Here is a 27909-nt window from a genome sequence, read left to right on the forward strand (position 1 = left end):
ATCACTATCCTTTTCCCCTTTACACATGGAATTTCAATCCATAGGGATTCCAAGATGTATTTTGATTCCTGTAGATTTTTCAATCTATTTTATTCAAGGCCCTCCTTAACATAGAATGATACCCCTTCACCAATTCAATCCACCCTATCACTACGATATAATTTGTACCCTGGTATCACAGTGTCCCACTGGTTATCCTCCTTCCACCAGGTCTCAGAGACGCCTATTATATCTAATGTCTCATTTAGTGCAATATATTCTAACTCTCCCATCTTATTTGTTAGGCTTCTGGCATTCACATAGACATTTCAAACTATGTTTGATGTTCCTATTTACATCTTGTTCAGCAGTTGATAGTGTTAATTTGCAATCCTTTGCCTGCTTTTTATTTAAAGACACCTGGTCTACTATGGTCTCTATTGCAACCTCGCTATCGGGATACTCTGTGTGTTGGGATTTTGCAGCATTGTTAATCTCACCGGTAGTCATTTAGTCATTTGGGGCACCTTTTTGTGACTTAAGTCACTATTGAAACCAGTGGCGTTCCTAGGGGGGCTGACACCCGGGGCGGATCGCCGATGCGCCCCGCCCCCCCCGGGTGCAGTGCGGACCCCCCCCCCCCCGGCAAAAGGACACCCCCCCCCTGGGTGCACGCCGCTGGGGGGGTGCCGCACGCGCCTGTCCTCTGTTGTTCCATGCTTCTTCTCTGCCCCGGAACAAGAAGTAACCTGTTCCGGGGCAGAGAAGAAGCATGGAACAACGGAGGACAGGCGCGCGCGGCACCCCCCCAGCAGCGTGCACCCGGGGCGGACTGCACCTACCGCCCCCCCCCCCCCCCCCCCCCCCCCCCCAGGAACGCCACTGATTGAAACAGGTCCAGACTAAAACATCCAGCTTTAGCCCTGGACATTTTTGTTTTGTTCCATTTTGTTCCAGAAAAATGTTCAGGTTGTGGGAATGCCCAAATCAACCTCCGACACACACCTTGTGATTTAGACACACTGCAGATGACCTGCATAAAAAAAACCCCATCTAAAAATGTGTTTCAAAAGTAGTGATTTGGACTTTTTGCAAGAAAAATGTCCTTATGCTGCTTTGTGTCCTTTTTTTTTTTGGGAATTTTTCTGTTTAAAAAATGAGCCTCCATGTGCTTTGAAAGTACGCTTCATAGTCATACAACTTCAAACCTGTCAAAATCCTAGCAGCTGTATTCTGTATCTGCTGAAGCCTAAGTAGTTGCTTTGATCACAATCCCATGTAAAGCACACTGCAACAATCAATGTGGAAAAAAACAAAGGCATACATAACAATCACAAAGCTAGTCTGTGATAGGTAAAGCCAAAGAGTATAAATAAGTTGCAAATCAGTGAAATAAGATTTAACAAGATAATTAATTTGAGACTCCATTGACAACCTCATGTCAAAGATAACATTCGAGACTCATTCTAGATTTCAGTGTGTAACGCTCTCTAGGTTTCAGCATTGTCTTGTCACTTGGCAGTAGCTAAACTGGCTACCAATCACAGAGTGGCATAATCGAAAGGGGCCGCCCATCTCTAAGGGTGCCCATCTCTGGGAAAGGCTACGAGAAGGGGCGGTCCCAACAGTATTTTCGAAAAAGATGGGCGGCCATCTTTTCTTTCAATAATACGGTTGGGCCCGGCCAAATGCCAGAGATGAGCGGGCTTGAGATGGTCGGCATCGGTTTTCAGCGATAATGGAAACCGAAGGCGGCCATCTCAAAAACGAACAACCAAGGCATTTGGTCGTGGGAGGGGCCAGGATTCGTAGTGCACAGGTCCCCCTGACATGCCAGGACACCAACCGGGCACCCTAGGGGGCACTTTTAAAAATTAAAAAAAAAAAAACCTCCCAGGTGCATAGCTCCCTTACTTTGGGTGCTGAGCCCCCCATATCCCCCCAAAACCCATAACTCTACACCATTACTATAGCCCTTATGGGTGAAGGGGGGCACCTACACCTTTTTGGGACTTGGACCTAAAAAAGGTCCAAAAAAGTGACCTAAATTCTCGCTAAGGGCGCCCTTCTTTTTTCCATTATGACCTGAAGCCGCCCATTTGTTAACCACTCCCATGCCTGCCTGTCCCACCTTCGCTACTGTGCCGACACGCCCCCGTGAACTTTGTTCGTCTCCGCGACGGAATGCAGTTGAAAGCGCCCAAAATCGGCTTCAATTTGGGCGCCCTCGGGAGATGGGCGCCCATCTCCCGAAGATGGGCACCCTTCTCCTTTCGAAAATAAGCCTGACAGTGGTCTAGTATAAGTTGTTTTTCTCCCCTGGAGCAAGACACACTTCCACCCTTGCACCACAGCCGCCAAATAACCAGCATCGAGATAGAGTGAGTGTATAACCATCATGCAAGTGTCAAGCAATGAGGTCTACAAGCTTTTCAAGGTAACGTTCTTTTATTACATAGAGGGGCATAATCGAACGGGGGCGCCCATCTATAAGGGCGGCCATCTCTAGGGACGGCCTTGTTAAGCAGCGTATCCGACTTTATTATCGAAACAAGATGGCCGGCCATGTTTCGTTTCGATAATAAGGTCGGGGCCAGCCAAATCTCAACATTTGGGCTGCCCTTAGAGATCGCCGGCGTTAGAGATGGCCGTCATTGGTTTTCGCCGATAATGGAAACTAATGGCGGCCATCTCAAACCCGGCCAAATCCAAGCCATTTGGTCATGGGAGGAGCCAGCATTTGTAGTGCACTGGTCCCCCTCACATGCCAGGACACCAACCGGGCACCCTAGGGGGCACTGCAGTGGACTTCACAAATTGATCCCAGGTGCATAGCTCCCTTACCTTGGGTGCTGAGCCCCCCAAAACCACCCCAAAACCCACTCCCCACAACTGTACACTACCATAGCCCTTAAAGGGTAATGGAGAGCACCTAGATGTGGGTACAGTGGGTTTCGGGTGGGTTTTGGAGGGCTCCCATTTACCACCACAAGTGTAACAGGTGGGGGGGGGGGGGGCTAGGTCCGCCTGCCTGAAGTGCACTGCTGTACCCACTAAAAACTGCTCCAGGGACCTGCATAGTGCTGTGATGGAGCTGGGTACGACATTTGAGGCTGGCATAGAGGCTGGCAAAAAAATGTGTTTTAATTTTTTTTTTTGGGTGGGAGGGGGTTGGTGACCACTGGGGGAGTAAGGGGAGGTCATCCCCGATTCCCTCCGGTGGTCACCTGGTCAGTTCGGGCACCTTTTCAAGGCTTGGTCGTGAAAAAAAAGTGACCAAGTAAAGTCAGCCAAATGCTCGTCAGGGCCGGCCTTCTTTTTTCCATTATCGGCTGAGGATTGCCATCTCTTAATCACGACCCATCCCGCCTTCGGTACACTGCCGACACGCCCCCTTGAACTTTGGCCGGCCCTGCAAAGGAAAGCAGTTGAAGCCAGCCAAAATTGGCTTTCGATTATACCGATTTGGCCGGCCTTAGGAGAAGGACGGCCATCTCCTGATTTGTGTCGGAAGATGGCCGCCCTTCTCCTTCAAAAATAAGCAGGATAGTAGCATAGTAGATGACAGCAGATAAAGACCTGTACGGTCCATCCAGTCTGCCCAACAAGATAAACTTGTATATACTACTTTATATGTATACCTGACCTTGATTTGTCCTTGCCATTTTCAGGGCATAGACCGTAGAAGTCTGCCCAGCACTAGCTTTGCTTCCCAATTACCAGTGTTGCCACCCAATCTCCGCTTAGATTCTGTGGATCCATTCCTTCTGAGCAGGATTCCTTTGTGTTTATCTCCCATGCATTTTTGAATTCCATTACCGTTTTCATCTCCACCATCTCCTGTTTCACTCCATTTAAGATTTTATAGACCTCTATCATATCTTCCCTCACCTGTCTTTTCTCCAAGCTGAAAAGATCTAATCTCTGTAGCCTTTCCTCATATGAAACTCATTCCATACTCTTAGTCATTTTGGTTGCACTTCTTTGTGCTTTTTACAGTTCCACTACATCTTTTTTGAGATGTGGCAACCAGAATTGTATCCAAAACTCAAGGTGCAGTCTCAACATGGAGTGATACAGAGGTATTATGATATTCTTTGCTCTATTCTCTATTTCTTTCCTAATAAGTTCTAACATTCTGTTTGCTTTTTTGGTTGCCATCACACCTGAACAGAAGATTTCAACGTAATTTCCATGATGATACCTAAATCCTTTTCCTAGAACCTAGAATCTTGTTGCTATAATTCTTCCCAATGTGCACACTTTGCAATTGCCCACATTAAATTTCATCTGTCATTGGATGCCCAGTTTTCCAGCCTTCCAAGGTCCTCCTGCAATTTTATGAAGCTCATATGCGGTTTAGTGTCATCTGCAAATTTGATCACCTCACTCATCATTTCCATTTGCAGATTATTTATAAATATGTTAAACAGCACTGGTCGCAATACAAATCCACTATTCACATTCCTCTGTCGAGAGAATTGGCCATTTAACCCTGCTCATTGTTTTCTATCTTTCAACCAGTTCCTGCTAAACAACAGACCACTGCCTCATATCCCATGGTTTTTTAAATTTTCGCAGGAGTCTCTCATGAGGGACTCTGTCCAAAGCTTTCTGAAAATCTAGATATATTACATCAACTAGATCCCCTTTTTCTACATGTTTATTCATGCCTTCAAAAAAATGTAGCAAATTTGTGAGGCAAGACTTCGCTTGGCTGAATCAATATTGACTTGGTCTCAAGCTTGCCCATGTGTTCAGTAATTTTGTTCTTTATAACAGATTCTACCATTTCACCTGACACTGATGTCAGGTTTACCAGCATGTAGTTTCACGGATCACTCCAGCAGTCAGTGCTTCAAAGGAACATTTTTAAAACAGCAGATTTTAAAACAATGATTACAAACTAATGTTCATTATCTGAATTCCAAAAGAAGTGAAAGAATGCAATTAAAAGAGCTGAAATGAAGACAATGAAAAGTATCGTGAAAAAGAAAGGAAAGAAAAAGAAAAAAAAAACAGGAAAACAAGAAAATATGAGAGAAGGAAAGAATATATATGCCTGTCCCTCACCTGCAGCAGTTATTGTTTCCACACATAAGCATCTCCCTCCCACCACAACATATAGTGCAGTAGGATTGGTAACCATCATCGTCATACAGATATGCGCACTCCAGGAAACAGTTCTGCAGAGAAACACAATACCCAGCATAAGAAAGGCTTTACTATGTATCGGCTAATAGGACAAACCTACCTGCCCTAAGGTAGCTGGGAAACAGACTCCTTGGCAACAATCTGTTGAGCCCTAGAATCAGGGCAGCTAAGAGACAGGGCCAGGCCTGAGACAAGGCCGCCCCTGGGCCCCGCCCCACTGTCACCCCCCCAGGTTGTCGCTGCCCTCCCTGAGGGGGGCCCAGCGCCACAGTCCCACCCGCCTCCGCCACCGGGCCGCTTCCACCCGAACCCCTGCCAGCAGAAGTGCTGTCTTCTGACTCCGGCGTGCACGGCCCACACAGACGCGCTCCTCTCAGCTGATCTTCGCTGTACTCTGCAGGGCTTCTGTGCGTCTGACATGCTGGGTTCGGGTGGAAGGGGCCCGGTGGCAGGTGGGACTGCGGCGCTGGGCCCCCCTTGGAGGCCCGAGCCCGGGAATTTTGTCCCCCCTGTCCCCCCTCTCGGCGGCCCTGCCTAGAATTTAACCTTCCAAACCAATGTTTTCCATTGTTTAAAATTATTCAGAAATATGTCAATATTCTCGCTCCCTCTTAAACCTTTAATCCTTCATTTGCTCTACATTTTCCCTTTTCCCCTCCCTCATTCCCAATTTTGCTTCCCACCATCTTGCATGCCCCTCTTTTCTTCCAGGTTTCTTCCTTTCCTTCTTGCCAACTTCTCTGCCTCCTCCACTATTTCTTCCGAGTGCTGTTTTCACCAGTCCTACCTTGCAATTTTGGCACATTCCTCCATTAAAGAGAGGGTGTTCCAGGAAGACATTCAAACTTCCACAAGAAATGCAGATATCTGAATAGAGGAGAAGGAGGAAGAAGAAACCATAGACATATGAAATGGTGTCACTCTAATGGAAGAGGTGTCTCAGAAAGCTATGCTGAAGAAACCCAAATAACTGATGTGAAATATCTTTATTTTAACTCTGTCATGGTATACAGAGATCGCCAAACTCATTCCTTTTGTGCTGAGATGTAGGCCAGTCTGAAGTTTTCATGCATTATACAGTTAAGTGAGAAAATAAAAAGGCATACTCCTTCTACTGGGTGCATTTGTACAAGTGAGAAAACAAACTTGCTATGACTGCCTAACTTATATACAGTGTACATGCCCATGCATGCATAATTAATCCCAAGAGTACAAAAAACTGATTAAAACACATTCTACACTAAATATACCTCAAAATGTTGTGCCAACAAGTTAAAACAAGTGAAGTACAAGTCCAAAATGATTAAGAGTGCTATGTTTTGTAAAAAAAAAAAAAAAAAATCTGTGGTGACACAAAAATGACAATGCTAACAACGGGTTAAAAAGATAAAAATATCCAATCACAAAGTGTGTATAAGTTAGGCTGTCATAGTAAGTAGACATCTTTTATGATTAAATTATTAGTCCTCACATTTAAGTCCCATAGGCTAGGCCTACCCCAATATCTCTCCTCCCTCACTATTCCTTACTCACCAACTTGTCTTCCTCGCTCAATAAAATGATCATTGTCTAGTATTACCTGGCCCCAAATTTGCCCAGTTAGAATCTACTCGTCATCGTACTTTTTTCTTTGCCGCCCCTTCTCAATGGAACTCACTTCCACTAGACATCTGTGTTAAAACCTTGTTTAAAACTTCAAATCAAGACTAAAGACCTGGCTCTTCAATAAAGCTTTCACCCTAGATTGAATTACTATGGTGGATCACTGTTGCCCTACCCCCTTCTATCCCTTCCTCACTACTGTTCTCATTTCTCTGCATCTCTATTCTGTCCATTTTCCTGCCAATTTTGTAGTTCCTTTCCTTTTTCTAACTCTATTTTGATTATCGTAAACTGCCTAGAGATGCCAGTTCGTCATGGTGGTATAGCAAATTCTAATAAACGAAGCCAAAACATAGCAGGAAACTCCAAAATGGTAAGCTTAAAATCTGTTAAGCTTTGGAGCAGCTTAAAGTTAGAGCAGGGAAGATAAAAACTAGAGAAGCCCGCATTCAAATCCCACTGGTGCTCCTTGTGACCTTGGGCAAGTCATTTAATCCTCTACTGTCTCAGATACAATTTAAATTGTAAACCCTCCGGTGACAGGAAAATACCTAATGTACCTGAATGTAACTCACCATAAACTGCTACTGAAATGGTATGAACTACATCCAAATATATCAACATTGCAGATAAAATCACTCCATTTGGGTTGTTTTATTCTGTGCTAGTGACTGAAATGGTTGCTGATATGTACAACATCAGAGAGATCTGACCTTTCTGCACCCCCTGAAATAGGCAGTGCCAAAAGACTGACTGCTGTTCGGATTCTTATTAAAATATGCTGACGTTTTTCCAGTGATTTCACTAGCTATATTGAATTTGATGAACTTAAAATATGATATATATATATATATATATAGAGAGAGAGAGAGCAAGTCCCCTTTCTGACTACTAAACAGAACAGGGTTCCCAAAACCAAGGCCAAGTCACTTGATTCTCTGTAATGCAGGAATCTGCCAGGCCCTCTGTCCACATCTAGTCCTTGACCACTGAGCCCACTTCAAAAAGCAGTTAAGACCCAGACTGTGATTGCTTCCATACTGCTGGGGCCTGGCCTGAGCACTGCATTTTCTACTTTTAAAGAATTTAAACAAAAGTGGGGAAGACGTCATTTAACTTTCAGACATGTGCGACATTCAGAGAAACGTCTGACGTCACTTTTCAAACTAATACTATACTCACTTTAATTGTCTCTACGGTGTTGTAAGAAACGGAGTAGTCATGAAAACCATGAGTGAGTGATTCAAAGGACTAAGTTTAATAAACATCACTTTTTTGCTTTTTGACTAAGTATTGGGCACAACCTGATGAAAGGGCTTGACTGGATAATGCCTTTGATTTTTTTTTAATGATCTCTCACCATATATTCCAAAATTCCTCCAGGACTTACTGACCAGGGACAAAATACACTCGCCATGTACTGCTTCCCATCAAATACTTTTTTTTTTTTTGGAGGTTGAGAGGGAGGAAGGTGGCAAAGAATGTTTAAAATACATTCTTCCCTTGTGTAGCCCTCTCACTCTCCTTTACCACTTCCAACTTCTACAGTACCCGTATGCAGTGCTCTCCTCTTTCAATTCCCTCTCACAGGCTTCTCTTTCTTTCCTTCTTAACCCCTTCTGCAGCTTTCTGTTCTCCAGATCATGATGAAGACAAGCACGCTCCACCTGGGCCCTACTAGGGCTGAAGACATTTCCTCCTGCTAGGGCTTTAATTACACCAAAAATGCTGCTGATTAGCTGAGAAAATCCTCTAACTCCAAGCAAGTGGACTTTAGGGCAACCCCCAACCACCCCCACACATACACACAGATCCTATACCACAGAGCCCACCAGGATTTGGTCAGCAGGGCAGGGGCGTAGCCAGACACCCAATTTTGGGTGGGCCTGGGCCCAAGATGGGTGGGCAGAACTCCGCCCTGTCCCACAAGTGATTTGGTCTCTCCCTCTCTCGCCTGCATGCCATATGGTCTCTCAAACACCCCCCTCCCCCCACACCTTTTAAATAGCAGATTTTCACTGGCAGCAAGCAGCAAATATACACTGCTCATGTTGGCTCCACAGCCTTCCCTCTGATGCAACTTCCTGTTTCCACATAGGCGGGAATACATCAGAGGGAAGGCTGGTATGCAGGAAGGACAGGAATGTTCGGCTGGTGGGGCTTGGGAATCCCTGCCAGACACTTCATAGGTGTGCTGCTACTGGGTGGGCCTGAGCCCACCCAGGCCCACCCTTGGCTACGCCACTGCAGTAGGGTCCAAGTATATTTTAGAATTCCAGGTGAGGAGAATTGAATTATATTCAATCACAGACACTGCCCTCCACCCAAACTTTCAACTCCATAACTATTTTTGGACTAGTCAATAATGACATTATAAACCAAATACAATTAGGTTACAATACTTTTAGCAAATACTAGGAAGAAAGCAAGTGCTTCTGAACATTAGCAGTGGTAGGTGGGGTGTTTTTCATGTCTGTAGAAATAAAGGTCAAACAAGCAAGATACCTATTTTTTTGACTGGTTGACAAAACGTGATCAGAGACATGCAATGAATATGAAATCCTTAGATTTCAGCAAGACATTTGACACTGCTCTATACAGCAAGCTCTAAATAAATCAAGTTGCCTTGAAATGTGTTGTAAAGCAGTCACCTAAATTAGAAACTGGACAGATGATGGCCAAGAGAAGGCAGAACTTTACCATTGCCTTCTCTTGGTTATTGGTAAAGTTTCATATGATAAATTCTAGGGCCAGTCCTGTTCAATATTTTCATACATATTATTGCAAAAGGATTAAAATGAAAGGTTTGCCTGTTTGCAAATTGTGTAAAGATTTGCAACAGAGTAAATATTCCAGATGGGGAAAAAGAGAGCCATAATTAAGAAAGCTTGATTGGTTTATTTAGATTTAATGCAATTGGGGCAGAGAAATCCTGGACAGCTGGTAAAGACAGTCAGTGGGGGTTTGATATGTGTCAAACAGAAAGAGTTTGGTATGATGATACTGAACGATCTCAGGGTAGCAAAAATATACGAGGTAGTTGCAAGATTCAGAAGAATGTCATGCATGATGCACAGAAAGACATATTGCTAGAAGATAAAGATTTTCCATTCAGCTCCCATACCAGTGGTCCCAACAGATCTAATTTTTTTCAGGTCCAAACTATGTAAACTAACCTGGATCACAGACCAATTCAATATCTCTCAATAAGATGAAATATGTTCTTACCTATTAATTTTCTTTCCTTGAGTCTTGTTAGACCAGTCCCAACCTATGGGTTATGTCCCCCTATCAGCAGATGGAGGCAGAGTTAGATTCTGATGACATCATCAGTATAACAGGTGGTACAGCCAGGAACATTCCAGTATGCTAATACCAAAGTCACTCAACAGAGAGTCCAAAACAATTTAAAGGGAAAAAAACAAGAGAACCAAACTGAACCCAGAATAGAGGCCCCATAGGGCTATTTTTCCAGAACTGACTATATTTAAGACAGGTGGCAAACCTAAACCAGGAATCTTCAGAATCTCTTAGCCTTCCAAGGTAGGTTCTGCAATGATCCAGCAGAACTCAAGGAAAAGAAATGCACAGGTAAGAACAAATATTACCTTTATTATCCTGATAGACTAGTTCAAACTTATGGAATGTAGAGAGCTTTAATCTGACAAAGTGAAAGAACATCCAGGAATATCCTGCCAAAGATACTGTCCTACCTAGCCCAAACATCAAGATTTTGAATGTTTGACAAAAGAATAGAGGAAGCATCATTTTGCAGCCCTGTACATGTCTTCTGGGCAATGGCCCGTTTCAACCCAGGATGCAGCCTGTGACATAATGGAGTGAGCCCCAAGGTCCTGAGGATTTTTTTTCTATTTCTCTGACGAATGTAGGCTGATTCAATAGTCGACCTAGTCCAATGTGCAATTAAAAATTTTGAGGCTGCATATCTCTTGAGAGGACCATTAAAGAGAACAAAAAAAGATCAAAAACTGAAAACAATTAGTAACATCCAAGTACTAGGGAAGCACCATATGAATGTCCAGATTATGAAGTGTCTGTGATGGTCCTACATCAAGGAACATAATGTCACGTTTTCAAGGCAGAAACTAGGTTCGTGCAATTAAAAATTTTGAGGCTGCATATCTCTTGAGAGGACCATTAAAGAGAACAAAAAAAGATCAAAAACTGAAAACAATTAGTGACCTCCAAGTACTAGAGAAGCACCATATGAATGTCCAGATTATGAAGTGTCTGTGATGGTCCTACATCAAGGAACATAATGTCACGTTTTCAAGGCAGAAACTAGGTTCGTGAGCCCTTGGGCCACTGCCATGGAGCAGCAGTGGCAGGCAAAACCACCCCACCCCAGAGACAAGGCAGAACTCTGACAAAAACAGCTAGACTTCACCTGCGCTTGACCGCCCTTCCCCAGGAGTTGAGCCCCTGGGTGCAGGCGGCCAGCAGGACTTACAGGACAGGGCAGGCACTGGATACCAACTAGGCTGAACAGGGACTGAGGGTCAGAGGGGAAAAGAATATACATGGGCAGCAAGGCAGGAAACTGGGCTAGGACTCACAGACAGACAATACTACACAAAGCTGGAAATGGACAAGCTAAAGGACAGAAACTGAAAGCTGCCAGGCAGCCACTGAAACAGGGTACAAATACTGACAGACAAGAGACAGGACTGAAAGCTGCAAAGCAGCCACTAAGCCAGAACACAGACAGAAAAGAGTCAGGACTGAAAGCTGCCAGGCAGCCACTGAAACAGGTACAAATACTGACAGACAAGAGGCAGGACTGAAAGCTGCAGAGCAGCCACTAAGCAAGAGACACAGACTAACAGAAACTAGACAAAGAATACAGACCAGAAACAAGACTAGGGAAATAAGCAAATAAACCTAAGCTAAACTACACACAGACTAACTAGAATCAGACAAGAAACTATACAAGAAATCAGACTAGGCAGAAGTGCAACAAAGCACCAACAAACCAGGGACCTTAGACAATACAAAGGCAAACTCAGAAGGTTTCCAGGTGGTAATAAACCCATCAGCAGCTGAAACTCAGGTGCAGCAATCATGAGGCAGCTACAGGTGAGGCTAGCTGCCAAACTTCAAACCAAGTCTGGAGGGCTGGAATATCTGGACAGGGCCAGAAAGAAAGTCTGGAAAGTCTATGGCAGCCACCGGTTCTGGCCACCAGAGGGCAAGAAAAACACAAACCAAGACTGAAGCACAGAGAGGCTTAACACACACAGGTGCAGTATAGTGGAGTAATCAGAGCCATGCTGGAAGCAGCCAGTACACAGAGACAGAACTAACTCAGGAAGAACAGACAGAAGCCAGCTCAGAAGCTGACCGCCGGAAATAAGGTGAGTCTGAGAGGGGTCACGACCAAAATCGTGACACATAACAACATAAGCATTACCTTACTGGGATAGACTGAAGGTCCATCAAGCCCAGTATTCTGTTTCGAACAGTGGCCAATCCAGGTCAAAAGAACCTGACATGATCCCAAAACAGTAAAACAGATTTAGCAGTGGATTTTCCTGCTTAATAATGGCTTAAGGACTTTTCTTTAAGGAAATTATCTAAACCTTTTTTAAACCATGCTAAGCTAACTGCTGTTACCATATTCTCTGGCAATGAATTCCAAAGTTTAATAACACATTGAGTGAAGAAGTACCTCTGATTTGTCTTAAATTTACTACTTAGTAGCTTCATTGTGTGCCCCCTAGTCCTTGTATTTTTTAGAAAGAGTAAACAGGCGATTCAAATCTACCTATTCCACTCCAGTATTTTATAGAACTCTACCATATCTCCCTTCAGTCATCTCTTCTTCAAGATAAAGAGCCCTAGCCTCTTTAGCCTTTCCTCATAGGGAAGCTGTGCCATTCAATTTTTCATTTTTGTCACCCTTCTTGGTACCTTTTCTAATTCCGTTATATCTTTTTTGAGATGCGGTGACCAGAATTGCACATAGTATTCAAGGTGCGGTCGCACCAAGGAGTGATACAAAGGCACTATAATTTGTTTTCCATGCCTTTCCTAATAATTCCTAACATTCTATTTGCTTTCTTAGATGCCACTTCACATTGAGCAGAGGGTTTAAATGTATCATTAACGATGACACCTAGATCCTTTTCCTCGGTGGTGACTCCTAATGTGGAACCCTGCATCATGTAGCTATAGTTTGGTTCCTCTTTCCTAAATGCATCACGTTGCATTTGCTCACATTAAATGTCATCTGCCATTTGGATGCTCAGTCTCCCAGTCTCATAAGGTCCTCTTACATGTTTTCACGTAAGAACATGAGTAGCCATACTAGGTCAGACCAATGGTCCATCTAGCCCAGTTTCCTGTTTCCAAAAGTAGCCAAGCCAGGTCACAAGTACCTGGTAACAACCCAAATCATGGCAGCATTCCATGCTACAAATCCCAGGGCAGGCAGTTGCTTCCCAATGTCTGTCTAAATAGCAGACTATGGACTTTTCCTCCAGGAACTTGTCCAAACCTTTTTTAAACCCAGATACACTAACCGCTAACCACATCCTCCAGCAGAGAGGTCCAGAGCTTAATTATTCATTGAGTGAAAAAATATTTCCTCCTCCTATTTGTTTTAAAAGTATTTCCATGTAACTTCCTTGAGTGTCCCCTGGTGTTTGTACTTTTGGAACAAGTAAAACATCGATTTGATTCTACTCATTCTACACCACTCAGGAGTTTGTAGACTTCAGTCATATCTCCCTTCATCCGTCTCTTTTCCAAGCTGAAGAGCCCTAACCTCTTTAGCCTTTCCTCATATGTACAAGTTTTGCTTGATTTGTCTTTATTTGAAATAAAAAAAAATTTAAACACATCTTGTCAACAAGGGGTGGGGGCCCCACTGAACTGTTCTGCATAGGGCCCTGCAATCACTAAGTCTAGCCCTGTGTCCTCTAACCCCCTCATTCTGTAACGTGAGCACCTGTGAACACAGATTATGAAATACTAGCACTTATATGCATGAATGCTAGTTGAGTGTTAAACAGTATTTTATAATCTTAGCATGCAAATGAAAGGGGTTTGTGTTCATGTATGCAGAGCATGGGCATCTCCCACAATTATGCACACATTATAGAATAGTGTCATTTATGTGCAAAAGTGCAACATTTAGGTGCACCTACTTACACCTGCCACAGAAATGGCATTTAGTGGGTGTGCCTAAATGTTGGTGCGTAAATGATGACTTATCCTAGTATTCTATAACGTAATCTGGGCGCCATTTCCTGTTACAAATTTTGCACACTAAATATCTAAAGCTGTAGCACTAGCACAGTTTTTCAGATGTCATGCTCAGAATGGCACATCAGTAACAGAAACAGGTGTGTAGAAGACAAGAGAAGCACTGGCTAGAAATACTGATGACCAAGAACTGTTCCGAGCTAGTGAAATTTGGGAGAATCCTACTTTATAAGTTTTTTGAGTTGCAGCACCCCAGACACATTTTTTTTTGTACTGGGCAGAGTAAGAAATGTAAAACTGTTCTGCAACCTCCCAGTTCTGCTATTGCTTATTTCCATCTGAGGAACAAAATTACTTTCCACTGTAGCATCAGAAATGAAAAGCTGTGCCCAATAATGTTCTCGTCCTGCTGTTTAAAATGTGTCTTCATGTGGTTTATATAACTTGATTACCCATGAATTCTTTATTGATATGATATGATAAGCGAGACATCACTTCCTCTGCCACTGAAAAGGCCTAGGACTGGACGTATCTTTTGGAGACTCTACAGACATATCAATTACAAAAGTCTCATGCAAGGGACATTTAGGCAATGGAAGTGAAATTTCCCTCTCTCAATGAAATGTCTAGATTAGGAGAACTTTTAGGAGCAAAAAATGATATGGTTACTTACCTTCAATATTCCTGCATTTTTGTCTAACTTCACAGACCAGTCTCTCTAAAAAGAACAGAGCAAAAAAACAAAAAAATAAATACAAAATAAATTGTTCTTTGGCAATAGAAATTTGATCCTATTTACAATACAAATTCTACTGAATTTCCTGCTTTAAAAACAGCTAATGAAATCATCTGCTAACAGACATCATCCAAAGGCCTGAACTCACCTATGTGCATAACAATAAAAGCATCTGCCTTTTACTCTGTGTAAGACGCCAATTAAAACCACAATGAATGTGCAATTTATTGCACTGTTTACTTAAAACACAAAAACAAATAATGTGGGCCAGAAAATGATTGCCATGAAAACCCCTATCCCCTGCTAATTACCTTAGCCACAAAAGCTCACTGGCACCTGTCTCTGGTATACAGTCCCGTCAGAGCATAGCACATGCTCTACATTACATCAACTTTTATTTTTTTATATACAAAGGAAATAAAATAGAAAAGGCATCTGTCTCCTGCATCACTTCACCTAAACTATTCCAGACATACGTTTACTCTGTTTCTAAAGCTTCCCAGAGACACCTCCACTGCATGCAGATTTTTTCATGAACATTCACTGTGGATATCCTGAAAATCTGACTAGTTGAGGAGCCCCAGGACAGGTTTGGCAACCATTAATGTAAACAGTTAAAAATGAGGCACATCCAAAAAGCGAAATGTCTGCTGTTAAAATTGAAAAGCCACACAAATCTAGTTACATAAAGTGGCTGGGTGCAAGGTGCTATTAGAGCAAAATTTTGAATTTAGCTATATAAACCCAGCTGCATATGCAGCAATTCTAAAATTTATCTGCTCCTTGATTTAGCCAGGTTTATAGACGTTCTGATATGTTCAGCTAAATCTGTTCACAGATGGCTTATCTGCTTATCTTACTCAGTTTTCCAAAAAGGAAAGTTATGTCTTACCTGATAACTTTCTTTCCTTTAGTCCTATCAGACCTAAATACTTCTACTCTGGATTTCCTTATGGCCCTTTTTACTAAGTGGTGGTAAGCCCAACGCGGACTTACCGCTCACTATACAGGAAATACTACCGGGCTACTGCAGCAGCCTGGCAGTACTTCCCACCCCTAGCGCGCCATCATATCCGGTGGAGTGTACCCGGTGGTAATCGGGAAGTGCCGCATGCCGCCGTTACCGCCAGGTTACAGTGGGAGCCCTTACTGCCACCTCAATAGGTGGCAGTAAGGGCTCCCCCTGAAATGGCAAGTGCTTTATTTGCTGCACGGCCATTTCCTGCAGGAAAGAGAAACTTCCCTTTTACACGCTATGGTAAAATGGGGCCTCGGCGCATGAGAAAAACATATGCCGATGCCAGCGAAGGCCCCCTTTTGCTGCAGCTTGGTAAAAGGGGCCCTTAGTGCCTTCACTCCAGGTATCAGCTCAAATTTGTTCATGTTATGATCACTGATTCTCAACAGATCCAGCAAAGGTTGCCTCTCATACAATACCTTGCATTCCACTAAGGACTAGATCTAAAATAGCTCCCCATCTTGTCGGTTCTTAAACCAGTTGTTCCAAGACGCAGTCATTTATTACATCTGGGAATTTTACCTCCCCAGCACTCCCTGATGTAACATTTATCCACTCAATATTGGGGTAATTGAAATCACCCAGTATTATAACATTGCCCAATTGGTCAGCTTTCCTAATTTCTGTAAACATTTCTTTATCTGTCAACTGTTTGTTTGTTCATTCTGTTCTGCCGGACAGTAGTACAGCCCTACCAGTATACTCCTTCCCATGTTGAATTTCTATCCACAAGGATTCCATGCTGCTATCCGTTTCATGTAAAATGTTTATTTTGAGTCAGTTCCCTCTATAATATATAGTACAACCGCGCCTCCAATTTGACCCACTCTATCATTGCAATATAATTTGTACTCCGTTAACACAGTGTCCCATTGATTGTCCTCCTTCTACCAGATCTCTGCGATGCCCATTATATCTAGCTCTTTGTTTAGTGCTACATACTTCAATTCTCTCATCTTATTTTTTTAGGCTTCTAGCATTTGTATAGAGACACTTCAAATTTTGTTTTTTTTTTTCCATGCATGTACAAGCTGCTTTGAGGCTGATGGGGATAATTTGCATCCTTTACTCTGTTCGCCCATTAAACACTTCTGGCTTTCTTTCATCATCATTATTGAAACCTACGGGGATTCCATAAAGATCCTGTTTCAATAGTATCCTTCAAGGATACTCCACAGCAAACTATGCATTCCTGGGTGACTCTCGGCTTTCCCACCCCCACCCACCAACCAATGCAGCTTCAGATAATGGACTGAAATTCTATCAAATTTCTGTAAAGAAAAAATTAGTCTGCAGTGTTTGGAATAGTTTAAAGTTTTTTTAATTAATTGCATTGTGGCTCTCAAATAATTTAGGGAGTAGCAAAGCCTGTACTAACAATCTAAGGAGTATGCTTACTAAGGTGCGTTAGCGTTTTTAACGCGCTTGTAAATTTAAGGCGCGTTAAACGCTAATGCGCCTATACATTTCTATGGGCGCATTAGCGTTTAACGAATGCAAACCGTTTACGTACGTTAAAAATGCTAACGCGCCCATAGCATCGCTTAGTAAACCTAGCCCTAAGTTGATCTACTTCAAAAAATTTTCTAATTCTCCTTTGTCTCTTCATCCACAAAAAAGAGCTTTTAATTAAAGTGTTGACTTGATAATCTATTGAAAGTGTCTGATCCAAATGAACCCCCAAAATTGTAATCATACAGCAAAGAGAGTATTTAGTTTGATTGATGAGAATATGGTCCAAATTAAGAGCAGGGTTATTTTCAAATAATATGAATTTTGTTTTTCCGGTGTTAAGTTTAAGTTTAAATCTGCTCATCCAGCACCTATTAAGTCAAGACAGCCCTACACTTTAAATAATTCTTGTCTTAAAGTGGAAATGACTGGAACAATTTACAGATAGGTCATCTGCACAGCTATAAATTGAGAAACCAGCCTCAGTACAATACCTAAGCTGTGAAGATAAACATTGAATAAAACGGGAGATAATGGGGGACCATGGAGCACTCCACCAGGATTACTCCATCTATTTGAAAATTCTCCACCCTGTCGTACTCTATATGATCTAGTTGTCAAAAATCTTTTAAACCATGCCAAGACATTACCAGCAATTCGAATCTCACTAAATTCTGTAATAAACAGATCATGATCCACTAGATTGAAGGCGGATGTTAAAATCAAATTGTAGCAAAAGTACTTCATCATTTTTACACAAAAAAGATCTTATTCTATCAATCACAGATGTTTCTTGTCTCTGTGCTATAACTAGATATAATTCCGGATTGGGACAGATATAAAGTATCATGTTTCATCACATAATCATTAAGTTGATGACAAAGCAGACCTTCCATGACTTTGGTAAATAATGGAATGGATGCCACAGGACGATAATTAGAGACCAAAGTAGAAGAGAGTTCAGGATCTTTAATAATAGCAGTAATTATTATTTCACCTAACTTCTAATCAAAAAGCCCCTGTCTAAGGAGATGCTGAAACCAGTCAAATAGAAAATTAAAAACAAATAAAGACAGGTCAGCAGAGACAAGGGTCCAAAATACAATGTGTTTTAGAGTACCTGTGAAATAAAGAATAAAACAGATCCTAATCCAAATCCTATCAGCAGGGATTGGATCAGAGATTGGTGATGTTTCAGAAAAATCATAAGTACAATCCTTAAATGAAGACCTGATTAAATATTTTGGAATAAAAGAAAGTGGCTAACTTAGTAGTAAACCCTAAACAACCAGCCTCCACCATCCATTCTCCAAATAACACAAATCTAATACAAATGCCCGGCTCCTCTCCACAAATTACTTTCATGTCATGTGATCAGGCAGCCCCCGTGTTCCCACCTCGAGTCTGTTCATCCATGATCTCTTGGATCGTCAGCTTCTCCTTGCTTTCCCGCGGTTTTTTGGCTGGAGGAGGTGGGCGTGGGACGTGAGCAGCCGCTTCTGGCTCTACCCACGTTTCTGCGTAAACTTCTTTATAGGGTTTCCGCTCCTCTGTACAAAATGAAGCGAACAGGGACAGTCATAATAATGCTAAAAATCAAGATTGAAAAGCAAAGCTCTTTTTATCAATGTGTAGCTAACCCTGATCGAGTCAAACGGCAACAGGAGATACAGAATTTTGCTTAACCTACATGTTCCTTTTTTTTTTTTAAGCCCAACTAGTCATCATAAAAGGTATGTAAGTTTAATAAGGCCATTACATTATTATATGATAATAGGGAGGCAAAATTGTTTGAAAAGTATCTGCAGTGCATGTTGGTAAACAGATATTATGCAAGCCAATTTTTAAAGGGAAGTGCCTAAAGGCAGTTAAAAACTGTACTTTAGCAGTGGAAATGCCCTCCAGCCCTGCATGGAAAAGTAAGCATGCTTCGCCACAACACGCATGCTTCACCTGCATTGAACGAAAGCATTCCCAGACGTGGGGCTGGGTTAGGGTCGGGACTGCAAATGCTTTTCTGTTGATTCCCTGCTACTTGTGTTTACTCGATTTGTCAAGCTTCCCCAGACCAGAGCTTCTCTGTTTGCTCCCTGCTGCCATTATTGGTCTAGAAGCGACACAAAGAAGAGTCCAAAATCTCCCGTAAAGGGACAGCAATGAAACAAAAATAAACGGGAGCAATCCAGAGAGACCAGACTGAGTTCGCAAATGTAAAAGCCAAAAAATATAATTTATTATGACCCAACACGGTCCATGTTTCGGCCAAAGGCCTTCCTCAGGGGTCTTCAAAGCTGGCTTATACTAATATTCATCCGAAAAAGAACTCACAGAGATAGTGAGATAATCACTAATATAATCAGAATGAATTCGTCGGCACTGTCTATATAGACGTTGAAAAAACCATTTTTGTTTCATCGCCATTATTGGTCTAACAGGCCACACCCCACCCTCAACTGGAGGTGATGTCAGCGGTCCCTTCTGATTTAACTAAACTCATCTGTTGCATTGCAAAAGGTGCGCGGTTGTGTTACCTGCAGCAGCTCCACTACACATCTGATATAGTTTGTTGCTCTGTTTCACCTGTGCTTTCTACATTGCCTTGTGCAACACATTGCTATTCCAGTCATTCAAGATAGCCTGTTTTCTAATCCTTGGTGCTTCTAGGCTCATCTGTTGGTAATAACACTGATTATTTTGGTAATACTAAACTGAACTCGCTACCCTTTACACCATTTACCAGTTAGGATAGGATGATTAGGGCTTCTTAAAGTAAGAGTCATCAAAAGCAAAGGCTTATTAATACACAACATTTTACAGAAATATCAGTGTTCGATTTTTGTCATTACTGAAACCTGGTTGAGGCTGAGGGATAAGGTCTTCCTGATACAAATAGCTGCACCGGGCTTCAAATTTCACTTTAAACATCAGGATACTTGGAATGGTGGCAATATGGCTGTGCTGTATGCTAGTACTCCAATAATAAAATAAATGCTTTTTTTTTAAGCTCCTGTCTATCCTGAATCCATTTTACTCTGGAGCCAAGCACCTGCATTTTAATTTTATTTTCCTTTGTTGCCTGCCATCTCTTGGTAATGCTGTATGGGACACTTATTTCTATTATTGAGGTGTACGCACAGTTCCCCAGTTTAATAGTATCAGGGGACTTTAATGTTTATTATGAGGATCCCAAAACAGGGACAGCAACAGATTGTTTGCCTCTTATGGAAGCAGCATGCTTCTGCCAGATTGTTCAAATGCCCACACAATTAAGAGGACATTTTTATATCACGTTTATCCTCAGTCCAGTTGGATGCACTTAAATATATGTCAGTGCTTTTGTCAGACCACCACTTATTGACATGTAGCATGGGACTGTCTAGCTGCAAAGAGGTTATTTATTACTGTTACTACATGAAAACATAAGCAGGTTAATCTTCATACACTTGCAACCAAATGTCAGGCTTTTCCCTCTAGTTTTGACCGCCTGCTGCTTGACATGCAAGCTACTAGTGGAAATATTATTTTACAGAGTATCCTTTATTTTTCAGTGTGGAACTGGGGACCACCGTGCAGTCTAATGACGTTTGAATTTTGCGTTGAAATTTGTACTTGCAAGTCACAGCAACCAGAGTTGGCTGTGTTTCAGACACTGTTGCCTTGTTTTAAATGTGATTTGGAATTTAGGTGTATGCCTCAGTGCACTATACAACCTATTCACTTGCATTCTGTCCTTGTTACTCCACTGTACTCTCTTCTGGCCTCTCCCTGCACCATCTGTGTCCATTTCTCTGTCCCCACTCACCTTCTCTGTCTTACCCCCACCACTACTCCCCTCCCTGACCCTCCATACCATCCCCGTATAAAAGTATGTGTGTGTCTCTGTATGGCTGCTGGAGAAAGCATGAGTGCTGTCCGTATCATAGCTCCTGCATTTCACAATCTGCAGAGGCACAGATGAAGAGGAGAGGGAGAAGTCTGGTTCAGCAGATATATAGATCTAGAAAACAGTTCATGGACCTCACCGATAGCCAGCGTATACATAGAGAACCCTGGTGAGAAGGAGACCATCAAGTACCTCTGATGGTCTATGGTCTTTTCCTTTAGGAAGCCGTCCAAACCTTTTTTAAACTCTGCTAAGCTAACCGCCTTTACCACATTTTCTGGCAATGAACTCTCCTCTGGGAGATGGTGCAGACCTTAGGCAGTCAGCCGTCTCACGTCCTGGACTGTCTGAGTAGGGATACTCAAAACAACAGCACACCATGACTGCCTTGTATGAGTTGTCAGGCCTCCACAGTGTGGCGTGTGCTAACAATACTCAGTGGATATGCTGGCACACACACAATAGAGGTGCGTTTTGAAATTGTAACAGGTAGGTTACCAATTTAGGGTTGCCTGTTGAATCCAGATTCGCCTGACAGGGTTGATCCAGTCTTGGGTTCACCCCTGGCATGCAGGGACTTGTAGTCTTGCTTTTCTTAGGGAATGCAATGGTAAATCAGAAGTGCAAGCCTCTGCATTTAATTGGGTAAAACTAGGACTGGATCAACAAATCAGGTGACTCTGGATTCAGTTGGCAACCCTACTGACCATGGCTAACCCCTGAGAACATGGCTAGGAGACTGAATGAGTCATAGGCATATTTTCAAAGCACTTAGTTTCTATGGAACTTTGGAAGGCTAAGTGCTTTGAAAATAGTCATAATAGAGACCCAAAGGCTATTCCGTTGCTGTTGTTAGCTGTAAATCAACATCATATTCCCAACACATTTCCACCCCTAAACGCCTATTGTCATCAGCAAGCAACGTATAAAAATGCAAAGTCAGATAACCACCTGCTAACAATGTTTTTATAATAAAGTTCCAAAATCCACTCATCTGTCAAATCTGATATATTCCCTAAATATTTTTGAAGAGCTTGCACAAGTTGCAAATAAGACAAGCCGAGTCTTGCTCGAGGAAACCACAGTAGGCAACGCTGATAGTCCTGAGAGATCAGTGACCATCTGCTGAGAAGGGAGAGCTGTAAGGGAATCACCTCCAAGGAATCACCTCCAACATGGCTGTCCTCGAGCCCAGGACATGCACGTAGTCCCAAGCTCGCGGACTGTGCAACTTAAGAATGTGACAGACTTACGAGCATAGCTTGAGTTGCCTGTCCTCCGGTAATATGGACGGGACATCCCAGGCTGATGCTGTCCAATTGATTTAGCCCCTCTCTGTGGAAAGGGACACCAGGAAGTTCAGATCCAATCAGTTCACAGGGAGATGGGTGTTCTAGGATGTTGGCCGGCCAATAGAAGGAAGCAGCAGGAACAGCTGGGGGGGGGGGGGGGGGGGGGGGAACCAAGCCCGTTTCCCACAGACGCTGTTTCTTTGATGGACCCTTATTTTCCTTGCATTTTTGGTAAGTCACCATTACTTTTATGCTTTACATTTCGGTACTGCCCCCCCTCCCCAATTTCTTGCCAGTAAAATGTCATTTGAAAAAGAAACATATGACACGGCTTTCATACATGCAAAGAAACTGCGTGTAAGCTGGTATACTTTTTTTTTTGTGCTCTATCTTCCCTGCCTTGTTTCTCCCCTTCTCCTACTTGCAATAATGAAGAACCAGCAGGTCCACACCTCCCGTTAAAATTTCCACGGTAAATTCCACTGCAAGCTGATCTGCGGGATAGCGATAAAAAAAGCAATGTGAGAAATCTGCCTTCGGACTCTCATGACCAGCTGGACATATCATTAATCCTAGAAACATCTCTTTCTGAAATAGATCAACGAAGAACTTTATTGATATCATTTGTTTTTGAACAGGACTTGAATTCAGTCTTGAAGTTATACTTTAAAAATGCTATGAAAACTTTTTGTGGTCAGAGAGTATGGGTATATCTTGATGTTTGCAAAACAACCCAAGATAGGAGAAAAAAAATGTTGTTGTTTAGAGAGGAGACCCGAGCGTTGGGAGCAACATATTTACTTGCATATCCTTGCAAATGTCTGATTAAATATATGGGTGTTAAGTATACCTTTTTTGAGCCAGAACATCTTAAAGCATTTTTAGAAATGAAAAAACTGGCCATTAAACCTATAGAGTAAGTGATATCATCTGGTTATAAAAGATATAAAGGGAATATATAGGCCAGGCCATATATGCAAAGTTTCTTGTTTTCCTCTTTTGAGATCTCCTATTATCTAAATCACTCCCCCCTTTTACTGCTTAGTTGTGGTCTAATTAATTGTATAACTTGTTTTTTCCTAGGGCTAATGTGTGAGCCCGTAATTCTTGATATTCATAGTTAATTTTGTTCTTATTTTTATTATTCAAGTTATGCAATGTATTTCAATTGCATGTTAAGCGTGTAAAATTAAATTGATGAATAAAAAAATTTAAAAAATTCCACGGTAAAGGTAGGGACTGCTTTTGTGCATGGGGTCGGAAACGGTAGTGCATCGCATCGCATTCACATTATAATAGCAATTAGCTTATTTGCATTCCTTTTTCGTTAGCTGCTACCGTGACAGAAAAATGGCTCGGAGGACCCTTTTCTGCATGTCCCGGTTTACTACTTGCGTGCTAAACTGGCTAGAACCAGTTTAAAAACCATGTTGCTGGCTCGTTAAGTTTAGTGCATCTGGCCCTCCTTAAAAACAATCCGAGCGATATTCAAAGCGATTGAAGTGGGCAGGAGAGGCTTGTGCTGTCTAACTGCTGATATTCAGTGTCATTTAATCGGACAGTGCTGCTGAATGTTGGCTTTGCCCCACCATGTTTGAAGTGGGCAAGTCAGGAGGAGGAGTTGTGGGGGAGCTGGCAGTTATGTGGTGCCGGCAATATTCAGGCTAGTGCCCGCATCACTAAGCGGGCATATAGGACCGCATATAAAGAAGTCCTAAATATGCCTCCTATCTGTGCCCCCTTCTGATTTCCCTCCCTCCTGGAACACCACCAACCCCCCACCCCTCAGCCCCCCAGACCTACCTGCCTGTTCCTGGTGGTCTAGTGGAGGAACGGGCAAGAGCAATGCCCACTTGTTCCTGCCTGTCACGGCTGTGCCTTGAAAATGGCTGCTGTGACTTCTAGTGATAATCTTGTGGTACTTCACAGTACTGTGAGTCTGCCCCTAAAGGTTGTGGGAGCCATTTTGAAGGCACAGCCACAAAAGGCAGGAATAAGTGAGCATCACTCCTGCCCTTTCCTCTGCAAAGAACTGGGCAGGTAGACCTGGGGGGGGGGGGGGGGGGGGGTTGGGGTGGCGGGGAGTGGGATGGGCAAATTGAGTAATGGTAGCTTTTATCAGGATTCTTTAAAACCCTGACCCATAAATTATTTGAATTCAAGTTCTATTGCTCCTGGAACTGACAAGCAAGGAAACAGGCCAATTATTATAAAAATAAAGGCTGTTTATTTACAACCAAAGAACAAACATGAATAACTAGCTTCTACGAATTATGTAGAAATGCGAGGTAACTCAGGAAGAAGTAATAAAGACAGATATTCTTATCCAAAAATTTATCCACGTGAACACACAAACTCTGGACTAGGCCCTGAAATCAGGCCTCTTATTATTACCCTTTAGCAATAATAGTGCTGGCATACAACCTGGCTGTAGATGAGGGTAGCAGGTGATGACAGTGCAGGACACTAGAAGAGCAGCTGGATTCAGGAGATCCCTGGTAGTACAGCAGCGGAGAGAATGGCTGGTAGAAGCCTGAAATGATGGTAATTCAGGTTGAATGGAAAAACCAATTCGTTTTCTTGGTTTCCAGCTCCTTCTTTGTACGGTTCTTGTGGAGGCCTTATTTTTGAAGATAAGCAAGCTACTCCCTTTATTCTGAACATTCAGACCTTAGAAACTACATTTACATCACTGAATATGCAGTTCTTGGAATTCAGGAATGTTCCCAAACCCAGGTACCGGAGTGGCAGGGTCAAACTGGTCTCTGTACAAGAGGTTCAGTGCACAGTGATTGTGCAAACAATGACATCAGCTAAGTAGTCCAATTCTAGTTGATGAGTGAATTCAGGTTAAAGTTCACCCTGCATTGGGCTCTGTTCTTGCAGGAGGTTGTCAAGCCAAGCTCTGTATTACAGCTATGTAGACAACGGCCTAGACCCCCTTACATAGTTCCATGGGGAGGGAGGAAGCCCTGTTGATGTTACAGGGGCTGGGAGTGAGGGAGAGAGAGAGAGAGGGGGGATTGGGAACTGGCCAGATTCCCTTACGCAGACTCTGGCTGAATATTGGCCAGAATTCTCATATGACTAGGCAGTCAGCTTAAAATGGATTACCACCAGATATTCAGTTCTGGGGCCTGGACATAACCCAGCATTGAATGTCCAGGGCTAATTTTGACCGCAGTGATCAGCAATAAAAAAAATGACTGCCACAGGCTGAATATCAACCTGGATTTGCCTTATGGGGCCAGATATTCAACAATTTATGCTCCTGAAAATTATCCTCTTAAATTGGTCTCTTAAAACATTTACTAGGATTGAGTACCTAAATTTATACTGAAAATGTCACTAAGTTCCTAAATTTAAGAGCATAAAAAGTGGGTGGTAACAGGGGTGGATTTAGGGCAGGGAAAACCGTTAGCAGCTTAGCACTGATTTCCAGTGCGAGGCTCATAAATCTAGGCAAATGAACTGGAGGCCTAAATTTTATAAGCACAATTTTTAACTCTTAAATGAAGAAGAATTTTCAGCTGAAAGCTTAGGTTCCTAAGTTTGGCTGAAAATAGGTTGCAAATTTAGGAGTGCAGTTTTTTTTAATATTAATACACTATTTTTCTATCCCTACCCAATAAAAAGGTGGATGTGCAATGTGCAGGGATTACCTGTAAATTGTCTGCTTATACGGATGATTTGTTGTTTTACTTACATGTTCAGCCTTTACCTACGTTGTTAGTGCTGATAGAGCAGTTTCCTATAATTTGAGGTTATAAAATTAATTAGGGGAAATTTGCATGTGCAAGACGGCATTTGGAGGATTCACCTTTGTTGTGGGCGCGTCTGAAATGGTAAACGTAGTTGAGAGTTCTTTGGAGTACAATAGAGATGCTGTGAAGCAGATTGTAGATGACACTTTGTTAAAATGGCCACCATTGTATTGAATTATGAGTATGGTACCAATTCTATACCCAGATTCCCCTTTTTAAGGCTCTGGAATTTAAGATTGTGCAATTTTTGTGGTGTAGTAAGCTGCCAGGAATAGCATTAAGGAAGTTAAAATTGTTAAAATCCAGAGGGGGAGTTAATTTTCCAGACTTTAAGCTGTATGATTATGCATATTTGGGGGCTGCTGCTGTCTGGGTTTTGGATCAGGGTGATCCAAAAACTAGATGTGCCTAGGTGGTTGCAATTGGAGAGGGTGCTTGCTAACCCATTTCCCTTACGGAGTATGTTTATAGTGCAGGTTTCTGGCGATTTACTTTCGGTGAGTGTGCCAAAGGTTTAAAAGTATTTGGCACAATGTTTGGATATGTCATGGCAAGGGTTGGATTGTATTTCTATTTGGTTTAATTTGATGCTGCAAATTCAGGAGAGTGTTTAGTTGACCTGAGTGACAGAGCAGGGGTATCTGGTTTGTACAAAAGCTTGTTCGGTATAGAGTCTTTGGACTTTTGATGAGGTTAAGAATGAATTTGGCTTGGAGGCTAGGCATTGCTGTCAATGGTTGCAAGTGAGGCATTGTCTGCAGTGCTCCGGGAGTGGGGATTCAGAGTACAACGATTGGTGTTTAAAGATTGTTGGAATAGCTGGAAGGGTACTTGCAATAAACAGAATGGTTAAGCTTAAGGGTGCATTTAGGTGCAGAGCATTGGAACATGTCTAGGAGAATGATTTGAGGAGAGGTTTTTCTGATTCCTTCTGAGAGTATGTTTGGACCAGAGTATGTAGGCCATTCTTGTTGGCTTTGATTACAAAATCACTCTTCTATGTACATGCTCTGGACCCCTCTGAGGGTATCAAAGTTGTTTGGGGATAGGTCTGATGTAGTCTTGCGGGTCTGTTGTGGGATCCTTGTTTCATATATTGTTTGGCTGTTCTAATTTGAGCCGGTTTGGGATCAGGTTCAGTGTGTGTGTTTGGTATTCAGGTTATCTTAGTGAAAGGATTGTGATTTTGAGATCAGCTGTGTTGCCTCATGATCTGCGGTGAACATAGCTAAATTATTTTATATGCTTATGGGAATTGATATTCAATCAATCTTGTCTGAATGAAAAAGTAATTCTGAGTTGAGTATGACTGAGTGGTGGAATGCTATATGTCTTGTCAGAATGTAGGAGGAGGTGGCTGCAAAAGAGGAGGAACTTGTCATCCTTTAAGAGTTGTTGCTGTTTCTGTATTGTAATTCAAAGTCAATAAAAATATTGAACTAAAAAAGAATCTCCCATTTTCCTTTTTGTCCTTGAAGCTATTGTGCCTATCGAAGTAGACCACATCAACGCATGCCCTCCATTTAGTTTTCTGAGCACCCAGTCAAAGAAGTCAATCAGATTTGTTTGGCATGATCTTCCTTTGGTAAGCCATGTTGTCTTTGATCTTACACCCCTTCAGCAGTTTCTCCATTACTTTTCCTAATACCAGAGTAAGGCTTAGCAGCCTGTAGTTTCCTACTGTTCTCTGTTACTTTTATGAAGAGGGACCACCTCAGCCCTTGTCCTGTCCCATGGAACCTCTCCCAAGGATCTGTTAAATACATCCTTTACAGCAGTGGTTCTCAAACCTGTCCTGAGGT

At 42.5% G+C, this 27909-nt stretch overlaps 1 protein-coding gene across 1 annotated transcript in view; it reads right to left on the reverse strand.

Annotated features, from left to right (window-relative positions):
- Window positions 1-19220, reverse strand: part of LOC115467000 (DNA (cytosine-5)-methyltransferase 3A-like) — a 96380-nt gene extending 77160 nt beyond the window's left edge. Inside the window, 5 exon segments of the mRNA XM_030198631.1 lie at window positions 5053-5165; window positions 5921-6000; window positions 14636-14680; window positions 18566-18718; window positions 19122-19220. Of these exon segments, the coding sequence (XP_030054491.1) occupies window positions 5053-5165; window positions 5921-6000; window positions 14636-14680; window positions 18566-18718; window positions 19122-19140 (410 nt within the window). The 5' untranslated portion in view covers window positions 19141-19220.
- Between the last annotated feature and the right edge of the window lie 8689 nt (window positions 19221-27909).

This window comes from Microcaecilia unicolor, chromosome 3 (assembly GCF_901765095.1).
Source record: "Microcaecilia unicolor chromosome 3, aMicUni1.1, whole genome shotgun sequence".
In the NCBI taxonomy this organism is placed as follows: Eukaryota; Metazoa; Chordata; class Amphibia; order Gymnophiona; family Siphonopidae; genus Microcaecilia; species Microcaecilia unicolor.